Below are 16,328 nucleotides of genomic sequence, written 5' to 3'. Positions count from 1 at the left end.
GCTAAGGAGATAGGTGGGGGGGGGGGCAGGAGGATCTGGAGTGATCTTTGCAAGCCCCGCGGCGACCAGTCCTGCCCCCTTCCCCCTTGGCTGAGCAGCCTGCCCCAAAGACCCCGCCCGAGCAACTGCCTGCCACGAGGGGGCCGCCACTCTCTCGGACTGGCACCCGTTTTCCCACACGATTGCTGGGGTGGGGTACGGGCTGAAGTTTCCTCCAGTCGTAGGTAAAAGAGCACTTGCAAAAGAGAAAAGTCCCCCTGTGCATACTTGCACATCGCGACACGCCCCCCTCCACTTGCGTTTCTGGCTCCTTTTTAGCAGCACGAGGATTTCCCTATCGCCCAGTCTCTGCATTCCTGCCGCAAGGGGGGGGGCTTTCCTTCCCAGTTCCGGGATGTAGTTCCGTCTGTTTGCACAGCGAAATGCTTTCTATGCAGATTATCTGGCCGCGTTTGGGGACCGTTTGATGTGGGATGTGTGGTAGTGGACCCGCTGCTTTTGAGTGTTGTGACTAGCTCTTGATCGTATCCTTTCCGACCCTGCTTATTTTGATGGTAACGATGCCATTTTTCTTGTTTTGGGATCTGTCCGACAGCTTTGCTAGTGTTTGTGTTTCTGAGATTCTAGCATTGGGCGGCGGGGAGTCTGAGTGACACACTGAAAAACGCACTTGTGCAACGTTATTCATCGGTGGTAAGGAAAGTTTTGTTTTGAAGTTAATATTTCAGCTTGCTAGTCGCTGAAAACGCGTTTGAAATGTCTTTGGCCACCTACTCGGCTGCAGCACCTGATATTATTATTTCAGACTGAAGGGACGTGACAGTATTAACCCTACTAAGGGGATCAAGACTGCAATTTATAATCGCGGGATTCCTTTATGCAGAGTTCTTGTTCATGTACTGTACTCCTAGTTGCAATTTATCTGAGAATCCCTTGGGGAAAACGGTATTTGTCTTTTACTAGCCTCCGAGTTTCCCTTTTGTGTTGCAGGGTGAAGGGATGAGGAAGACAAGTGTCAGCTTATGTGTTTCTATGAAAGTAAACTGCCCATCTTGAGGTACTTAGAAGTTTAAGGAGTGGAAAAAACCTGTTACTCTCCTTGTTTGCTCTTCCTATATTTTATGCAGTATTCTGTTCAGATCAGGATGTGTGTTACCCTGCTGAAAATGTTTTACAGCTTGGAATAAGGAGCATGTTGCTGCAATCCATAACAACATTTTAGGAGTCACTTCCCATGAAGCCTCTCAAAACAGTTTCACAATACAATAAAAACCATGTAAAACCATTTCAAATAAATTCAGGTATGGACTCTCTTGTTATAGCAATTGGCTTTGATGAGCAACTGTCAGTCGGAATCTACATTTGTAGTTGATTCACCACCTGAGGGTCTGTAACGGCAAGTGTATTTTTGGTAGGTGATTGGAGGATGGCTGTGGGACCTGCTATAGACAATTACTGAATAATTATTTTCATTCCTGCTTGTGTTTTTCTAGATACAAATGATGTATGACTTTGCGTTTCTGCTAGCCCACACCATTCTAATGGTTTGGGCCCATACCAAAATTTACATTATGCCCTTTGCATCCACTTTGTTAAAGCACTCTGGACATTTAAAGAATTTCTCCATAATTGATGTGCCCCTCACATGGCAACCACCACACATGGAACATTTCCTCTAGCAGGGTTTCCCAAACTTGGGTCTCCAGCTGTTTTCGGACTACAACATAAATTTGTGACACTGGAAGTGGCCCTAATTTTTGGTGGGCTGGAATAATTGCTTTGAGCTAATCCCAGACCTACTTTACCCAGCATTGACTGGGGTCAGAATTTACCTTAAGTAACAGAGAAGCTTCCCTCCACTGTAATCCAAAGACCATGGAATAAATGCTGGGGGAAAAGGAATAAAGAAGAAGTCTGTGTTCCAAGTCTTTAAGAATGCAACTCACATCCCTCTGCAATCAGTGGTTAAACGCTCATTGGCATCAATGGTTCCAGATGTTGCCCGAAGCCGTTTAAAACCTGCACCTGGCTTTATGGTGGCATATGGTGAGCTGACCTGGCCATCCTTTTATCAGTCTAGTCAAAAGGGGAGGTTATAAGTGCCACTGTTTGCAGATGTCTCAGAATACCGTAGCTTTCTCTTGGGAGCACTGGCTGAGAATTTCGTTAAGCACTATTAGCTGGTCCATTTAAATTCAACTCCTTCACAGCAGCAATACAAAACATATACCCCTAAGAATACTGGTGTGAGAGAACACATATGTGACAATTACACTTTAATTTTGAGGGCACAGGACATTTCTGACTACTTTGAAGCTAAAATAACTTTCTTTTGCCTCTCAGTGTGTCTGAACAGGTAAAACAAGAGTCTCCCAAGTTGAAGTTTGGCCAAGGGAGTTGCAAGCGACTATCTTCTTGAAGTACCATGTCCACAGATGCTCATCCCCCGACCTTAGTGAAAGTGCTCCATTTGGTTTTCCTTTCAACTTTCTGGGGAATGCAGATATGGGTGACTTTTATAGCCAGTATGTTGGGACCATTCCACACCCCCACTCTTTGCACATAGATGCTTAAAGGTCAAATTAATCACAGTTAATTTATTTAGGGAGGGATTCAACATTGGGAGAAATGGGATTGCTCTGGACTGGCATATGCAGTGAATTTAGAAAGGGGAAAAGGGCTACTTTAGCTTGGCAGCAAGATGTAGGCTGGGCAAATAGGGATTAACACTGGTCGGCAAGGATATGTACTTTCTGGATTGGCGAGTCTATATTCCTAGACACCAAGCAGCTGAATGATGATGATGATGATGTGAAGGTAAAACCACCAAGTGTGGAAAACCCTAATAAAAAATGGAAATAAGCCAGTCTGAAGCTAGAAGAGATTATCCAAAACTGTATTTTGCATCCAATGGTTTTTTTAAAAAAATAGCTACGGTATTATTTTTAGCATCTGTATCATTTAAATAACCTTGTTCCTTTGTGTTCGCCCCACTTGTTCTTGCAGGTTTTGTGATGGGCAACAATCTCTCACAACATACATTTGGATTTATTCAGAGTTGCCTCTTCCCTTATTACTTCCACATTGGCTCAGCTTGTGCTTTCATCAACCTGACCATATTTGCCATGTGTCACCCCAGCGAACTTCTCAATGAGGAAGAAACCATGCAGGTAGTGAGCTCCCTCTTTTAAATATCACGTGCATCCGTTAGTCCGCCATTCTGCTTTGTTACATGGCCTCGCTTGTGATGGCATGCCTGCCTTAGGAAGAAGTGGTCAGACCAAGAAGCCACCCACGCTTACTAACAGAGCCCTCTTTGTGTTTCCTGTAACCACGGCTGGTAGGGGGTAGCATTCAGACAGTAGGTGGAGGGGCAGTGTTTGGTGACTTGGCACAGGAATGGAACATCTTGCACTGAAATATACCCTATTAATCCTAATTTGAAAATGCAATGGCAGGGCCAACCCACTGGGTTATTTTAAGGATGATATGCATTGCTGGGGCCACAGGAACCTGCCTAGGTACCAGCCATGAATCCAAATATTATTCCTGCAAAGCGATTGCAGCTACATGTGATATGAAAACCCCCCACATACCAGCTGATGCTACCCGACAATAAATAGCTCATAGCATAACTGTCTTTCCTTTCCAGATTACAGTCTTCTTCATTTGTGTCATAGTTGCTGCTCTAAATGCTCAGTGGTTTGGGCAAGTGACTTCAGATATTATGGCCGAAATGCACCTGATTGAGCAAAGCTATGGCTTGGGAGAGGATGCTGGGTGGTTCCAGCATAAGTCGTTTATGCGGCTGCGTCAACTGGATTCTCATTACAGGGAGCTGACAAGCAGACTGAGCATCTACCGTGGTTTCTCTTCCCTCTGTAACCTGTGCTGCATCGCATGCAATGGCTTGAGCCTCTACTATATGGCTGCTCACCTTTCAACATTATAAGCACATGGGTAAATAACCTGCATGGGCATGATTGTGAAAAGATGGACTGCAAATGGCTGAAGCCATGACCTGGGTTGCTGTGGAACAGGCTTCCCCAAACTAAGGCCTGCGGGCCGGATGTGGCCCGCGAGGCTCTTTTATACGGCCTCCTGCAACCCATGCTGCCTGCTCTTAACAGCGTGGTGCGGTTGCCCACTTCCAGGTGGCTGGAGCATCGGAAAGAGCTTGTGTGCATGCGTCATTTCTGGCGCACTTCCGGGTCAGAGGAGGCCCGTGCGCATGCACACAAGCTATTTCCGGCCCTCCTCCAACCCGGAAGTACGCCGGAAATAGCATGCGCTCCCGTGTATGGGGGCGCGCTCCCCTGCCGTGCACCTGCCCAAAGCTGGGTAAGTTTGGGGACCCCTGCTGTAGAGTGCTCCTCCACACAAGATTCACAGGTGCTTGGATCACCGTGTTCTGAGTGTAGCATGCTATAAATTTTCTAGCCATCATTGGGTTGGCAGCCCATGCACTAATCGACCTTTCATAGAACACTGGACTCCTTGCTGATCAAGGCTCATTCTAATAGTAATACCTGGTCAGACAATTATGAGACAATTTAAATGCCACCAAAGTAACAGATTTCTTTTTGAAAATGAAAAATTCGTAAGCAGATGCCTACAGCTGAAAAAGGATTGGTCACTTCATTTGCCCTCTGCTCCCCTTAGTCTTCTAAAGGACCAGATGTTAACCTTTTAAAGTGGCTGCAGCCTTGCTAGTTATGGGTATCAGCTTAAGGGCACCTATGACTTCCTAACTGTGCTTGGTCCAGTCCAGGGAAAATCTCTTCTGATATCAAATATATTTGATACCAACTTCTGAAAAGGTAAAATGCTCTTCCTAGCCGAAAGGTGACTGGTTTTTAATTCTACCATGGATTATATTAAAGCCTTACGTTCCAAGGAGCAAGAACAGATGAGCTAATAAACCGAAATCTAACTGCAGTAATGAATTTGTTTCCCGGCCGAAAGTGCCTTATTGTAAAACACTCCTGTTCTTTATTTGCTATACAACAAAGGTCTAATTTCAAAAGTCAAGCAGCAGTTTGGTATCTCCTTTTCCCTGGAGACAAGCACTAGCCAAGCTTGTTCAGGTAGTACTTGCCCTTCTATATAGGTTGAACTCAGGAGTTAGTTGCTGTCCAGCACATCCCTTGCCTTACGCCTTAAGTTGCGTTTACTGGATCTTCCCACCTCCATGAAAAGTTATGTCATTTCCAAGTTCAGAAAGCACTTGCATGAGAGCACTTCAAAAACAATTAAGCTGTATATAGAGGGATGCCATAGATAGACTCAGTGTGAAGGCGCGTCCTTGAGATATTGTACTCTAGAAACAAGTCATTTTATGTTTTATTACTTGTATGTTAGCAGCATGGCAAAGGATGCTACTATGGCCACAACGTTAGCAACTGGGTAGGTGTAAGAAATGTACTTCCAGAAATTTAAACCATAATTTATAATATAATATATAAAATGTGCCCAGCTCCTTTTAAAACCTATTTTAAAAGATAGGTTAATGCGATCTTGTCACAGCAAAAAGCCAGCAAAATTGTAAAGCTCTCAACAATGGCATTCCACATTCCTTTGCTGAAGTGCACAAGACAGTAGTGAATAAATCGCAGCTTTGGTTTAATCTCTGTGCCTACTGAGCAGGCAAACCCTTTGTATGAAGCTATTGGAAAAGTAACAACATATGGCAGGCATTTAGGGGGTCCCCCCCATTCTAACTATTCCTAAAACAGAATTGTTAGCTGTGCTTGCATAGCATTGGATGCAAGTATGCTCCCTGACCCCCAGATACACTTATTTTATGGCACTTAAATCTGTAAAGTTATACTGTGTTGCCCCAAGCTGCAAGTAGAAGCCCCATTGAGATTAACACGGTTTATGGCAGGCATCCCCAAACTTTGGCCCTCCAGATGTTTCGGACTACAATTCCCATCTTCTACAACCACTGGTCCTGTTAGCTAGGGGTCATGGGAGTTGTAGGCCAAAACATCTGGAGGGCCGCAGTTTGGGGATGCCTGGTTTATGGCAAATTGGATACTTCAAGAACTAATCAGATCTTCGGGGGGGGGGGGATCTGTTTCTCTCAAGCAAAACTCAGTGTATTAAATATCTAGGTGAATAACATAACAGGAGCCCTGCTAGATCAGGTAAAAAAAGAGACCCATATAATTCAGTATGTTGTACTTACAGTGCCCAAGCAGATACGTGTGAGAAGGACCCAAATGCCACAACATTCTCCCCACCTGTGATACTCCGCAACTGCTATTCAGAGGCATACTGCCTTTGACAGTGGAGGGTGAGGTTTTCTACTTAACGTATGCCCAGTTTTGTTCTATTCCTTTACTTTTAAGGAAATGCGAACGATGCTTATTCCCAATTAAATAGAAGTGCAGGTGCAGTTTCTGTGATTAGGATTAGAAAATTTGCCATCTCAATTGTTGCAGAAGAAGATACATGTGTACACAATGTTCCGTCTTTATAAATCTTAAATCTGAAAATTTATAAATCTAAAGAGGCCTTGTTCCATTGTGTGTTGTATTCCCCCCCACCCCCAAATGTTCATTCACTTTAGTTGGTGGACCTTCTTCCCAAAGAAGTAGTTTTTAGAGAAAGGTGCAAGTTTGACCAAAACCAAAAAAGTAGGAGTCCCGGCTTTTATGAAGTACCTGCAAAAACAATTAGAAAGTCAACCTCCAGTCTTGGCTCACAACATTTTAAGATAATCTATATGCTTGTGTTTGTGCATGCATGTTTGCTTACACTACTGTCCCATTTCCCCACCCCATTCCACATTGAAAGATACTGGAATAACTTGATAGGTTAGATTCTCAGCCTGCCCTACAAATTTGGAAGAAGATAGGATGGAAACATATTATGGGTGGGATTCACCTAACAAGCCCAGTCAGCAGAAGCTCTTATGCCCAGAAATTGGCTCTGGGCAGGGGTCAGGAGAACCTGCAGAATAGCGCACAGTGGAGAGAGAAGGTGGGCTTCATTCTGTCTGGCAAGCTGAAATGTTTGCACAGAGGGAATGCTTACCATAGCATGATGCTCAGGTCCATCCCCTGCTCTCACTGTTGGAACAATTTAATAGGCTGGGTTGGTAAGAAAAGATGTCCCCACTGCGGAGATCCATGACATTCTAAAAGTTCAGGCAGCCACAACTGCAGTAAATTATCCTTCCTTTAGAAGCTGATCACCTAACCTTTTGCTGCAAGGCAGTCTAAAAATACAGCCACCTTTCAGTGCAATGGCTATACATTGTTATTCCCGCAACTGTCACGTCTAGCGGGTGCCACCAAGAGAAAACTGAGGCAACCCTGTAGTGAAATGGATGAATAAGCTTCAGCTGAAACCTCTAATCTGAAGCGACAACATATGGGCAGTTTTGTTGGCTGTGGATATTTATGACTACTGTATTCTTAACATCAGAATCTGCTGATGAACAATTATTTCTCTGTTAGATTACTGTTAAACAAAAAAATAATTCTTGGTTTTTTGAGGCAAGCATGTGGATCCTGATGATTCAACATTACACACTTGTCATTTTGACAATAAAGATGAGTAACATGCAGTCCCCAGCTCAGAATCTCACCTTTGGTGCTGCAGTGCTTGTAGCAATGTGGTTTCCATGTCTATCTGGTATATCTCCCCTTTTTCTTCGTCCTCAAAATACAGCTGTGCAATTTAATGAGAAACAAATTGACTAAACATGTGAACAAGGACATGCGATATTACCTGCAAGGCTTAGTACAATATTTATGAAGGTCAGCAGGGCATCTGTAATACTAATAAACAACTATTCATGTGATGAAAAACCCTTTCCATTGCTTCAATTTGAGACTGCAATTTATTAGGGCAAGTTCTGGGAGTCCAGAATTGTGGTAGTTTAGGGCTTGGTTTTTTTACTTGATTTAATTTTATTTCTATTTATTGCTTGCCATATACCTCAAGCCTTTGGAAGAGCTAAATAAATGAATTTTTATTCATGCCTACAAATCTAAGTAGTTAATGAAAGTTTTAAAACAACTTTGCAGTTGTTTATGGATAACACAACCCTCTGATTTGAGATTATTCTCTGCCTTAAGGATACAGTCTGACCTATCTGTGGCCCTCCAGATGTTTTTGGATTCCAAATCCCAGTAACCCCATCATAGCCAATGATCAATGAAGTTGGTGATTTTAGTCCAACAGCATTTGAAGAGCCGTAAGTGTCCTGTTCTTGGCTTGGGATGCAGGTAGAGGCTGATTTAGGCTCTGTCATATCCCATGATGAAGCTGTTGCTTAGTATACTGTTGTGGGAAGGCAAAAAGTGTGGTTGCTCAGTCTCTGCTGGAAGGCTCATTTTTACTCCCTCTAACCTCAGTCTTTCTGTCCCCTCTCTCTCCACCTCAGCTAGAGCCCATTGCTCTCCTCCCGCCCTTCCTTAGGGCACAAAAGGTCTAGGCTCCAGGCATCCTACATGGGGCTAAACTGCTCGGGCTGGGTGTTCATCAGTATGCGGATGATACCCAGCTCTACCTCTCTTTCAAATCAGAACCAGTGAAGGCGGTGAAGGTCCTGTGTGAGTGCTTGGAGGCGGTTGGAGGATGGATGGCGGTTAACAGATTGAGATTGAATCCCGACAAGACAGATGTACTGTTTGTGGGGGACAGGAGGCGGGCAGGTGTGGAGGACTCCCTGGTCCTGAATGGGGTAACTGTGCCCCTGAAGGACCAGGTGCGCAGCCTGGGAGTCATTCTGGACTCACAGCTGTCCATGGAGGCGCAGGTCAATTCTGTATCCAGGGCAGCTGTTTATCAGCTCCATCTGGTACGCAGGCGGAGACCCTACCTGCCTGTGGACTGTCTCACCAGAGTGGTGCATGCTCTAGTTATCTCTCGCTTGGACTACTGCAATGCGCTCTACGTGGGGCTACCTTTGAAGGTGACCCGGAAACTACAGCTAACCCAGAATGCGGCAGCTAGACTGGTGACTGGGAGCGGCCGGCGAGACCACATAACACTGGTCCTGGAAGACCTACATTGGCTCCCAGTACGTTTCCGAGCACAATTCAAAGTGTTGGTGCTGACCTTTAAAGCCCTAAACGGCCTCAGTCCAGTATACATGAAGGAGTGTCTCCTCCCCCATTGTTCTGCCCGGACACTGAGGTCCAGCGCCGAGGGCCTTCTGGTGGTTCCCTCACTACGAGAAGCTACGTTACAGGGAACCAGACAGAGGGCCTTCTCGGTAGTGGCACCCACCCTGTGAAATGCCCTCCCACCAGAGGTCAAAGAGAACAACAATTACCAGACCTTTAGAAGGCATCTTAAGGCAGCCCTGTTTAGGGAAGCTTTTAATGTTTGATGGATTTCTGTATTTTAATGTTTTGTTGGAAGCCGCCCAGAGTGGCGGGGGGAACCCGGCCAGATGGGCGGGGTATAAATAATAAATTATTATTGTTATTATTATATTAGAATATCCATTTTAAGAAAGGACAGATAAATGCCAAAAGGCGTTGTATCTTACCTCCAGTTCACTAGGAATATATTTCTTTTCTACATCCCAGGGAGGTAGTTCTTCAAACATGACCATTAAGTGGTCAGTAAATCTGAAACACAAGATGAATGCACCATGTTACTCTCCAAGCCATTAAGTTCAGCTTCAGCATCTACTAGAGTTGAATTCAAGTAGATACTGTACACTGACGCCTTTGGAATTCAAAGCAATGTAGCTCAATTAAAGGCTGCTAACCAACACAGTATTTTTAAAAATTAAATTCTTCAATGCTTTTTTTTTTCAAAATAGGGATGCTCAGGAAGATCATAAATCTATTCTTATTTAAGGTTAATCCAAAAATAACTACCTTCTCACAGCACTGCTCACAGTCAACTAGCTCACAATCACCTCTTCATATAAACATGCTCTAGGACTCCAAATGTTTTGGACCACAACTTCCATCATCCCATGCTGGCCTGGGGCTGAAATGAGTTGTAGCCCAAAATATTTGATGGAAGGCATCAGGCTAGGGAAGACTTGTTCAAACATTACTTTGAGATTAGCAGATGAGGCTGACAGGCATGCTCCCACTCTTACTCTTTGCATTCAGAACATCTCAAGGGTCTTACCAAAGTACTGGAAAACACAGCAAATAAAATGTGTGAATCGGACCCACTGCCTCCTCCCATATTATGTTCATTTGGATTTATATAAATTCAGCTTTAAAAAACAACAACCTCGATTCTTCATGAAAAGAGGAGATGAAGTCAGTTTGCCCATGCTCAGGATACAGGAACAACACAGGCCAGGTTAGGCTGCCATTCTCATCTAAACAGACTTTGGCACCGATAGCATTTTCTGAGCCAAGTCCATCTAAAGACATCTCAGCCAGGTCTGCTGATATCGCCGTGTCTTCCTTAGAGGATGCTACAGACAATTTGATGTTCCGATCCTACATCAGAAGAGAAAAGGGGAAAAAATTGAGGCAAGTATCCACATCTTTACACATTTAAAATATCCAGGGGCAATTCTTCCCGCCAAAAGAAAAAGGTACCTTGATAGCTTTGAGTAAGGCCTCCTTCCGAGACTTTTCCCTCTTCTCCTGCAATTTAGCTTTTCTGAAATCCCTCTCTTCAGCGCGCTGAAAGACAAAGCTACATCGTAACTGTGGGGAGGAGATTGCTGTTCCACCAGTCTTAGTCTACTGTATAAACAGGTTTGCATTTGCCCCCTTCTAACCTTTAGTCTATCAGCTTTAGCTCTTGTTTCCAGAAGCTTCTTTTCTTTTGGATCTATTCTCAATCCCTCCTCGCACCATGTTATGGCTTCAGAGAAGTGTTTAAGTTCCAAATGGCACAGTGCTCCTAGAAAAGCAATAGTTTGTTTCACATATGTCTGCAGCAAACACAGATATGCTCAACTAATTTTTAAAACATCAGTGTGGCAAACAGGGAGGTACACTTACGCTGGTCAATTTTTTTTCCAGTCTGAAGGCACTCATAGAGGCCTGAATTCTAGGCTGACTTTTATTTATTTTCTTACATTTATGCCCTACTTTTCTTATATCATACAACCTAGCATGACCCTACATTTATTATTACTTTTTAAAGTATTTATAACCCACCTCTTCACCGACTATTTTCAAGCAGGGAGCAACATAACAAATAATAAAAACATGTCCAGTAAATAATAACAAATTTACAGTTCCATTATAAGGCAAACAAAGCTAAACTACAATAAGAGCAACAATTGCAAAGATCTCCCACTCCTTTTCCAAAGTAGCAACACTACAAAACAACAACAACAACAAAAAGACAAGGGTGGCAATAAGCCTCAGCTCGTTTCTTTCTTCTTCCTGGTCCCAACAAAACTCACAGGCCTCAAAGTTGGTAGGCCAGCTGGGAAGGATGCGGCAGGTGGATTTGCGAGCATCTCCCATCTCTCTCCTTACTAGTGAGCACAAACAGCATTCAGCATCCTCCCGTGGTTCCCAGATGCTAACTAGACCAAAGACCCGCTTTGCTTCATTGGAATGGTGGTCTCATGTGCCTTCAGACCACATGCTGCCCCTAACATACTGCAAATAACTTCGTCCCAAGGTTCCCATGCTTCTTCCTTCTCTTCATCTCAAGTAGACACAACCCTTTTAAGTTGCATTATGTTCATATTTCATGGCACTTTGAAAGTTTACTTTTCAAAAATATTCTATACAAACTTTTATTGCTGTTATACAGTGCCCCCACTTTCTTAATTACATGGAGGCCTCTATTAAAATGCAACTGTTGAACGCTCTTTTACCTCTTGTAATTGCCTTGAGGTGATTAGGTTTCAGTTTTCTTGCTGCGATAGCATCATTGAGAGCAGAGCGAAAGTTACCTAAACGAAACATACCTCTGTAAAACCTGGGTCATTACATTGGATTTTTAAGGGAGGCTGGCAAATTGCTCCCTAAGAAACACTGAGCTACACCGAGGCAAGACACGTGAGGTCTTCACATATGACATTAATTTATAAGGATAATGAAAAGAGGAGGCATTATAACAGGTAAGATGCAGATTCAAAAAACTGCCCCTCCTTTTTTAAAAATGTATTTGATAAATAATAATTTGATTTTGTTGCAAAAACTTCAACACAACCTATTACTTCTTGGCTTTCTTTTCAGACTCTGTATTTGAGGCTATTTGCCCCTACTAAAAACCAACAGCACTCAATTCTTTTATTTATCCAGACTAGCTGCTCAAGAGACATCTCTGCTTGCACATACTGAATCTTGGGACCTGGAATACATTGGATCAAATTATGTCTTAACAAAATTTAAAGCACTGCACTGTACAGTACAGCCAAACCAGATGCAATATTATGCATATTTGAGAGTAAGTCCCAATGAACTCAGTGGTGCCTATTTTCTTTGGGAGCTCCACATACACTGCTAAATTAACATCTGTCTAACAAGGATCTTGTCAGATATGGATCTAAAATTTAGCATCCTCAATACTACTTGTTTGTTTATAAAAAACATTCAAAAACAACTTTATGACTGCTGGAACATACAGGACAAAGTCCTACCTTTGATATTTTCCTGCTACGGTATATAGAATTTGAACTAGGCACAGTTTTGAATACAATACATTACCCAAATAAAACTGGGCTGCAGCTCTGTTTGTATGAAGAACAGTATTTAATTCTAGGTCATTGCACTTCTTTTTCAGTCCTTCTGAATAGGATATCACAGCCTTCTTATAATCCTTTTCCTTGAAATAATCATTGCCCTCATTCTTATAGGTCTGGGCTTGAAAAACACCAATAAAGATAAACATTGCAACGTTAGAAAAGCAATCACCAGCACTCCTTTAAAAGTCAAGTTATCCATAACAGATAAAGCACAGATCTTATGCTTCCCAGAAAACTCAAGCTAACCAGCCTGCTATACTATGGTTTTTTTTTCTTTTACACCAAAGGGGGTCAAGGGTATTTCTGCAGCTATTGAAAGTTTTTAATGTTATGATAACCTCTCAAATTTTTTATGGAGCTGCGAGTGCCGGCTGAGTTAAATTTCTACAAGTCCTATGAGCCCCAATATGTATTTATTGAAATGGGACGGTGCCCTTTCAAGATAAACACTTGGTTGTTAACCTTAAAGCTCTGGCTTAAGATCTTTATTTTCAAAATGGGAATACAGTAGGGCCGTCAGCTCATTTATCTGTGGACACCTATTGCAGCATTTGGACAAAGGTTGTGACAGAGGCTGTATTGGACTGTCACCCTTTCTCCTTCAAATGGGACATGACAGAGCAGCTACCCTGGTAAGACAAAGCTGCGATGTCTCTTTTCAAGACATTGAACTGCTTGAGATGAAACAATTATGCCCCTTGATTCCTAGAGAAAGTGTTGCGAGAACAATGTAAATTTCATCAGCTGATACATTTACAGTTATGTAAGTGGAGACTACCTTCAGGTGTTTGGTCTTTATCAAAAATAATAGACTGAAGACAAGCAAGATCAGGATTCTGCTTAGGATCTATTTCAGCAGGAGCTTTCTTCATGAACATTGGGATCTGGTCAAATTCCTGTCAACAAATGCAAGAAGCCCAAGTTACCAAGGACAGAAGAAAAGGGTTCAAAATAGCCGTATGTCTTTGGAAATATACCCTTTATTGGAGATACTTAACAGAAGAACTTGTATTTTTTCCCTCCCAGACATTGAATTTTGGCCCTGGGTATTTCTCAATAATTGACTTAATTCACAGTTCTTGGCTTTCTAGGTAAGTAATTTCAGAATTAGTACCAGCCCTTTCTAAACCTTCAAACCCACCATTTTCCTGTTACAAAAACACAAACAAAACCAACAGGAATGTAACAGATATAGATCCTGTAATATCCGTCATTGAATTCTATTAAGTTTCTCTATCCTTCCAAGTCAATTCTTGTTTACCAAGAAAGACACATTGGCCAGGTTAGCCCATAATGCTAAACCATTGTTTATTAAACTACTGTTTATTAAACTGTATCATCAATAAACTAGTGATTATAGTTAAATAAACAGTATAGAAAAAATGTGACTAGAGAATTCATCATCTTATTTTAAGCCAGCTATAGGGAACCTGTGGCCCTCCCTCCAGATATTGTTGAATTCAGGTTACAATTTTTTAAATATTTTTGATACACTGACATGTATTGTGAACTTGCAACCCAATACAGTTTGCAGGTTTTTAATGGGCTCCTTGATCACTGCAGATGGTGACAGCAGTCACGAAATTAAAAGACGCCTGCTTCTTGGGAGAAAAGCAATGACAAACCTAGACAGCATCTTAAAAAGCAGAGACATCACCTTGCCGACAAAGGTCCGTATAGTTAAAGCTATGGTTTTCCCAGTAGTGATGTATGGAAGTGAGAGCTGGACCATAAAGAAGGCTGATCGCCGAAGAATTGATGCTTTTGAATTATGGTGCTGGAGGAGACTCTTGAGAGTCCCATGGACTGCTAGAAGATCAAACCTATCCATTCTTAAGGAAATCAGCCCTGAGTGCTCCCTGGAAGGACAGATCGTGAAGCTGAGGCTCCAATACTTTGGCCACCTCATGAGAAGAGAAGAATCCTTGGAAAAGACCCTGATGTTGGGAAAGATTGAGGGCACTAGGAGAAGGGGACGACAGAGGACAAGATGGTTGGACAGTGTTCTCGAAGCTACGAACATGAGTTTGACCAAACTACGGGAGGCAGTGCAAGACAGGAGTGCCTGGCGTGCTATGGTCCATGGGGTCACGAAGAGTCGGACACGACTAAACAACAACAACTCTAATGCCACAACACACATCACACCCCTTGGTTAGAAAGTCACACCCACCGTACACGGTCAAGTTATAAGTTTCAGTTGCCAAATTATGTTGACAACATTGTGCCAACATAATAGTTAGTTTGCAGGTATCCTCTATTGTTACTGGCAGATTCAGTATATACCAGCAACTGTTCCGTGTTAAAATAATGGTGACAAATATTTTAAATGTTAATGTGAAACATTAATGTGGTTCAAAAACCCATGGCTGTCAGGGAAACCTGTCCAGAAGTCAGTCATGTTCCCTAAAACTGCTCTGTATATCCAGCTGTGGAAGATGACTGGTTATTAACACTGGAGGCAAGGCATTCTGCACAAGCTCTAGAGGCACTCTCATCTTTACTGCTGGTTCATAGGCCTTGAAGTTGAAAGTAGGCTCCAGAACTGACCTGTTGCTCAAACATAATTTAGTAGAACCAACCAGCAATGCTTATAATAAATAACACTGTTAAGATTGGTACCATCAACCCTCACCCTGCAGTGGGAACTAGTGGTTTGCAGAAGGCTAGCCAGTGTTTGTTTGTTTGTTTACTTTCTATCTTACCTTTCATCCAAGGAGCTCAAGACAGCGCGCATGATCCAACCCCCTTCCACATGTTATCCCAACAACAACAACAAAAACCTGCGAGGTCGTTTAGGATGAGAGAGGCAATGACCGGCTCAAAGTCATCCCAGCAAACTTCCCGGGCGAGTGGGAGATTTCGAACTCGGGTCCTATCCCGACATTCAAAACTACAGACCCAATTCCCCCCAAAAGCTCACCGGCCGCCGTTGGGTTAGCCAATATCCTTCTGCCTACCTGGAAGGGGGGAGGAACAAGAGGCCGGCGAAAATAGGATAAAGCTAAGAGGCTGGAGACTCTCTCCCAAGTTGGCTTCTGCCCAGGAGCCCTTGTAGCCGAGCGCGGCCACCGGCTCCGCCCTCGTCCCGCCGCCCGCAGAGACGCACCTGCTCCCAGTTCTCGGGGCTGAGGGCGCCCGCGTAGCGCTCGGGACCGCGGAACCTGTCCAGGAAGGCATCCCAGCCCGCCTCGTGCTCTTCGTCCTCCTCGGCCGCCGCAGCCGCCGCCATCATGTTGCACTCCCCTTCGAGACACAACCAGGGCAGGCTCGCTCGCTCCGCCCTTCCGGAGGCGGCGGCTTCCAGCCCCTGCTGAGCCCGAAGCGGGAGGAGCCCGACTCTGCTTCCCGCCTGGGCTGGCAAGGGGAACGGGGCGCTGCAGCGGCGGGGCTTTTGCAAGCTTTCTATCACTGCCCCCCCGTTTTAAATTAGATCGCTTGTGGGGGCGTCAGTTGTCTCGGGTTGTAGGCGGGAAAAGGCAAACTGAGAAAAACCAGGGTGAGGAAAAACCAGGGGCGCATGTCCATACTAATGCACATCCTGTGCCGGATTTACATATAAGCTACTGTATATAGCTTAGGGCCCCACTCTCTTGGGCCCCCCCAAAAAATTTAAAGGTACATTTCCAGAATATAAGATAATAAACAAAATAAAGCCTACATGCAGCAACAGTGT

At 43.7% G+C, this 16,328-nt stretch overlaps 1 protein-coding gene across 1 annotated transcript; it reads right to left on the bottom strand.

The window, feature by feature from the left end:
• Positions 1-932: 932 nt before the first annotated feature.
• Positions 933-15,918, bottom strand: TTC4 (tetratricopeptide repeat domain 4). The gene is made up of 10 exons (XM_035103638.2): positions 15,762-15,918; positions 13,431-13,548; positions 12,615-12,770; positions 11,780-11,857; positions 10,721-10,845; positions 10,536-10,622; positions 10,219-10,433; positions 9,512-9,593; positions 7,598-7,680; positions 933-6,668 (listed from the first exon to the last, which is right to left on the bottom strand). Exons 1-10 carry the CDS (start codon positions 15,885-15,887, stop codon positions 6,566-6,568), a joined length of 1,173 nt encoding a protein of 390 aa, XP_034959529.1. The 5' UTR covers positions 15,888-15,918; the 3' UTR covers positions 933-6,565.
• Between the last annotated feature and the right edge of the window lie 410 nt (positions 15,919-16,328).

Source organism: Zootoca vivipara, chromosome 7 (genome assembly GCF_963506605.1).
Source record: "Zootoca vivipara chromosome 7, rZooViv1.1, whole genome shotgun sequence".
Classification (NCBI taxonomy): Eukaryota; Metazoa; Chordata; class Lepidosauria; order Squamata; family Lacertidae; genus Zootoca; species Zootoca vivipara.
This window is presented reverse-complemented; position numbering and strand designations above follow the sequence as displayed.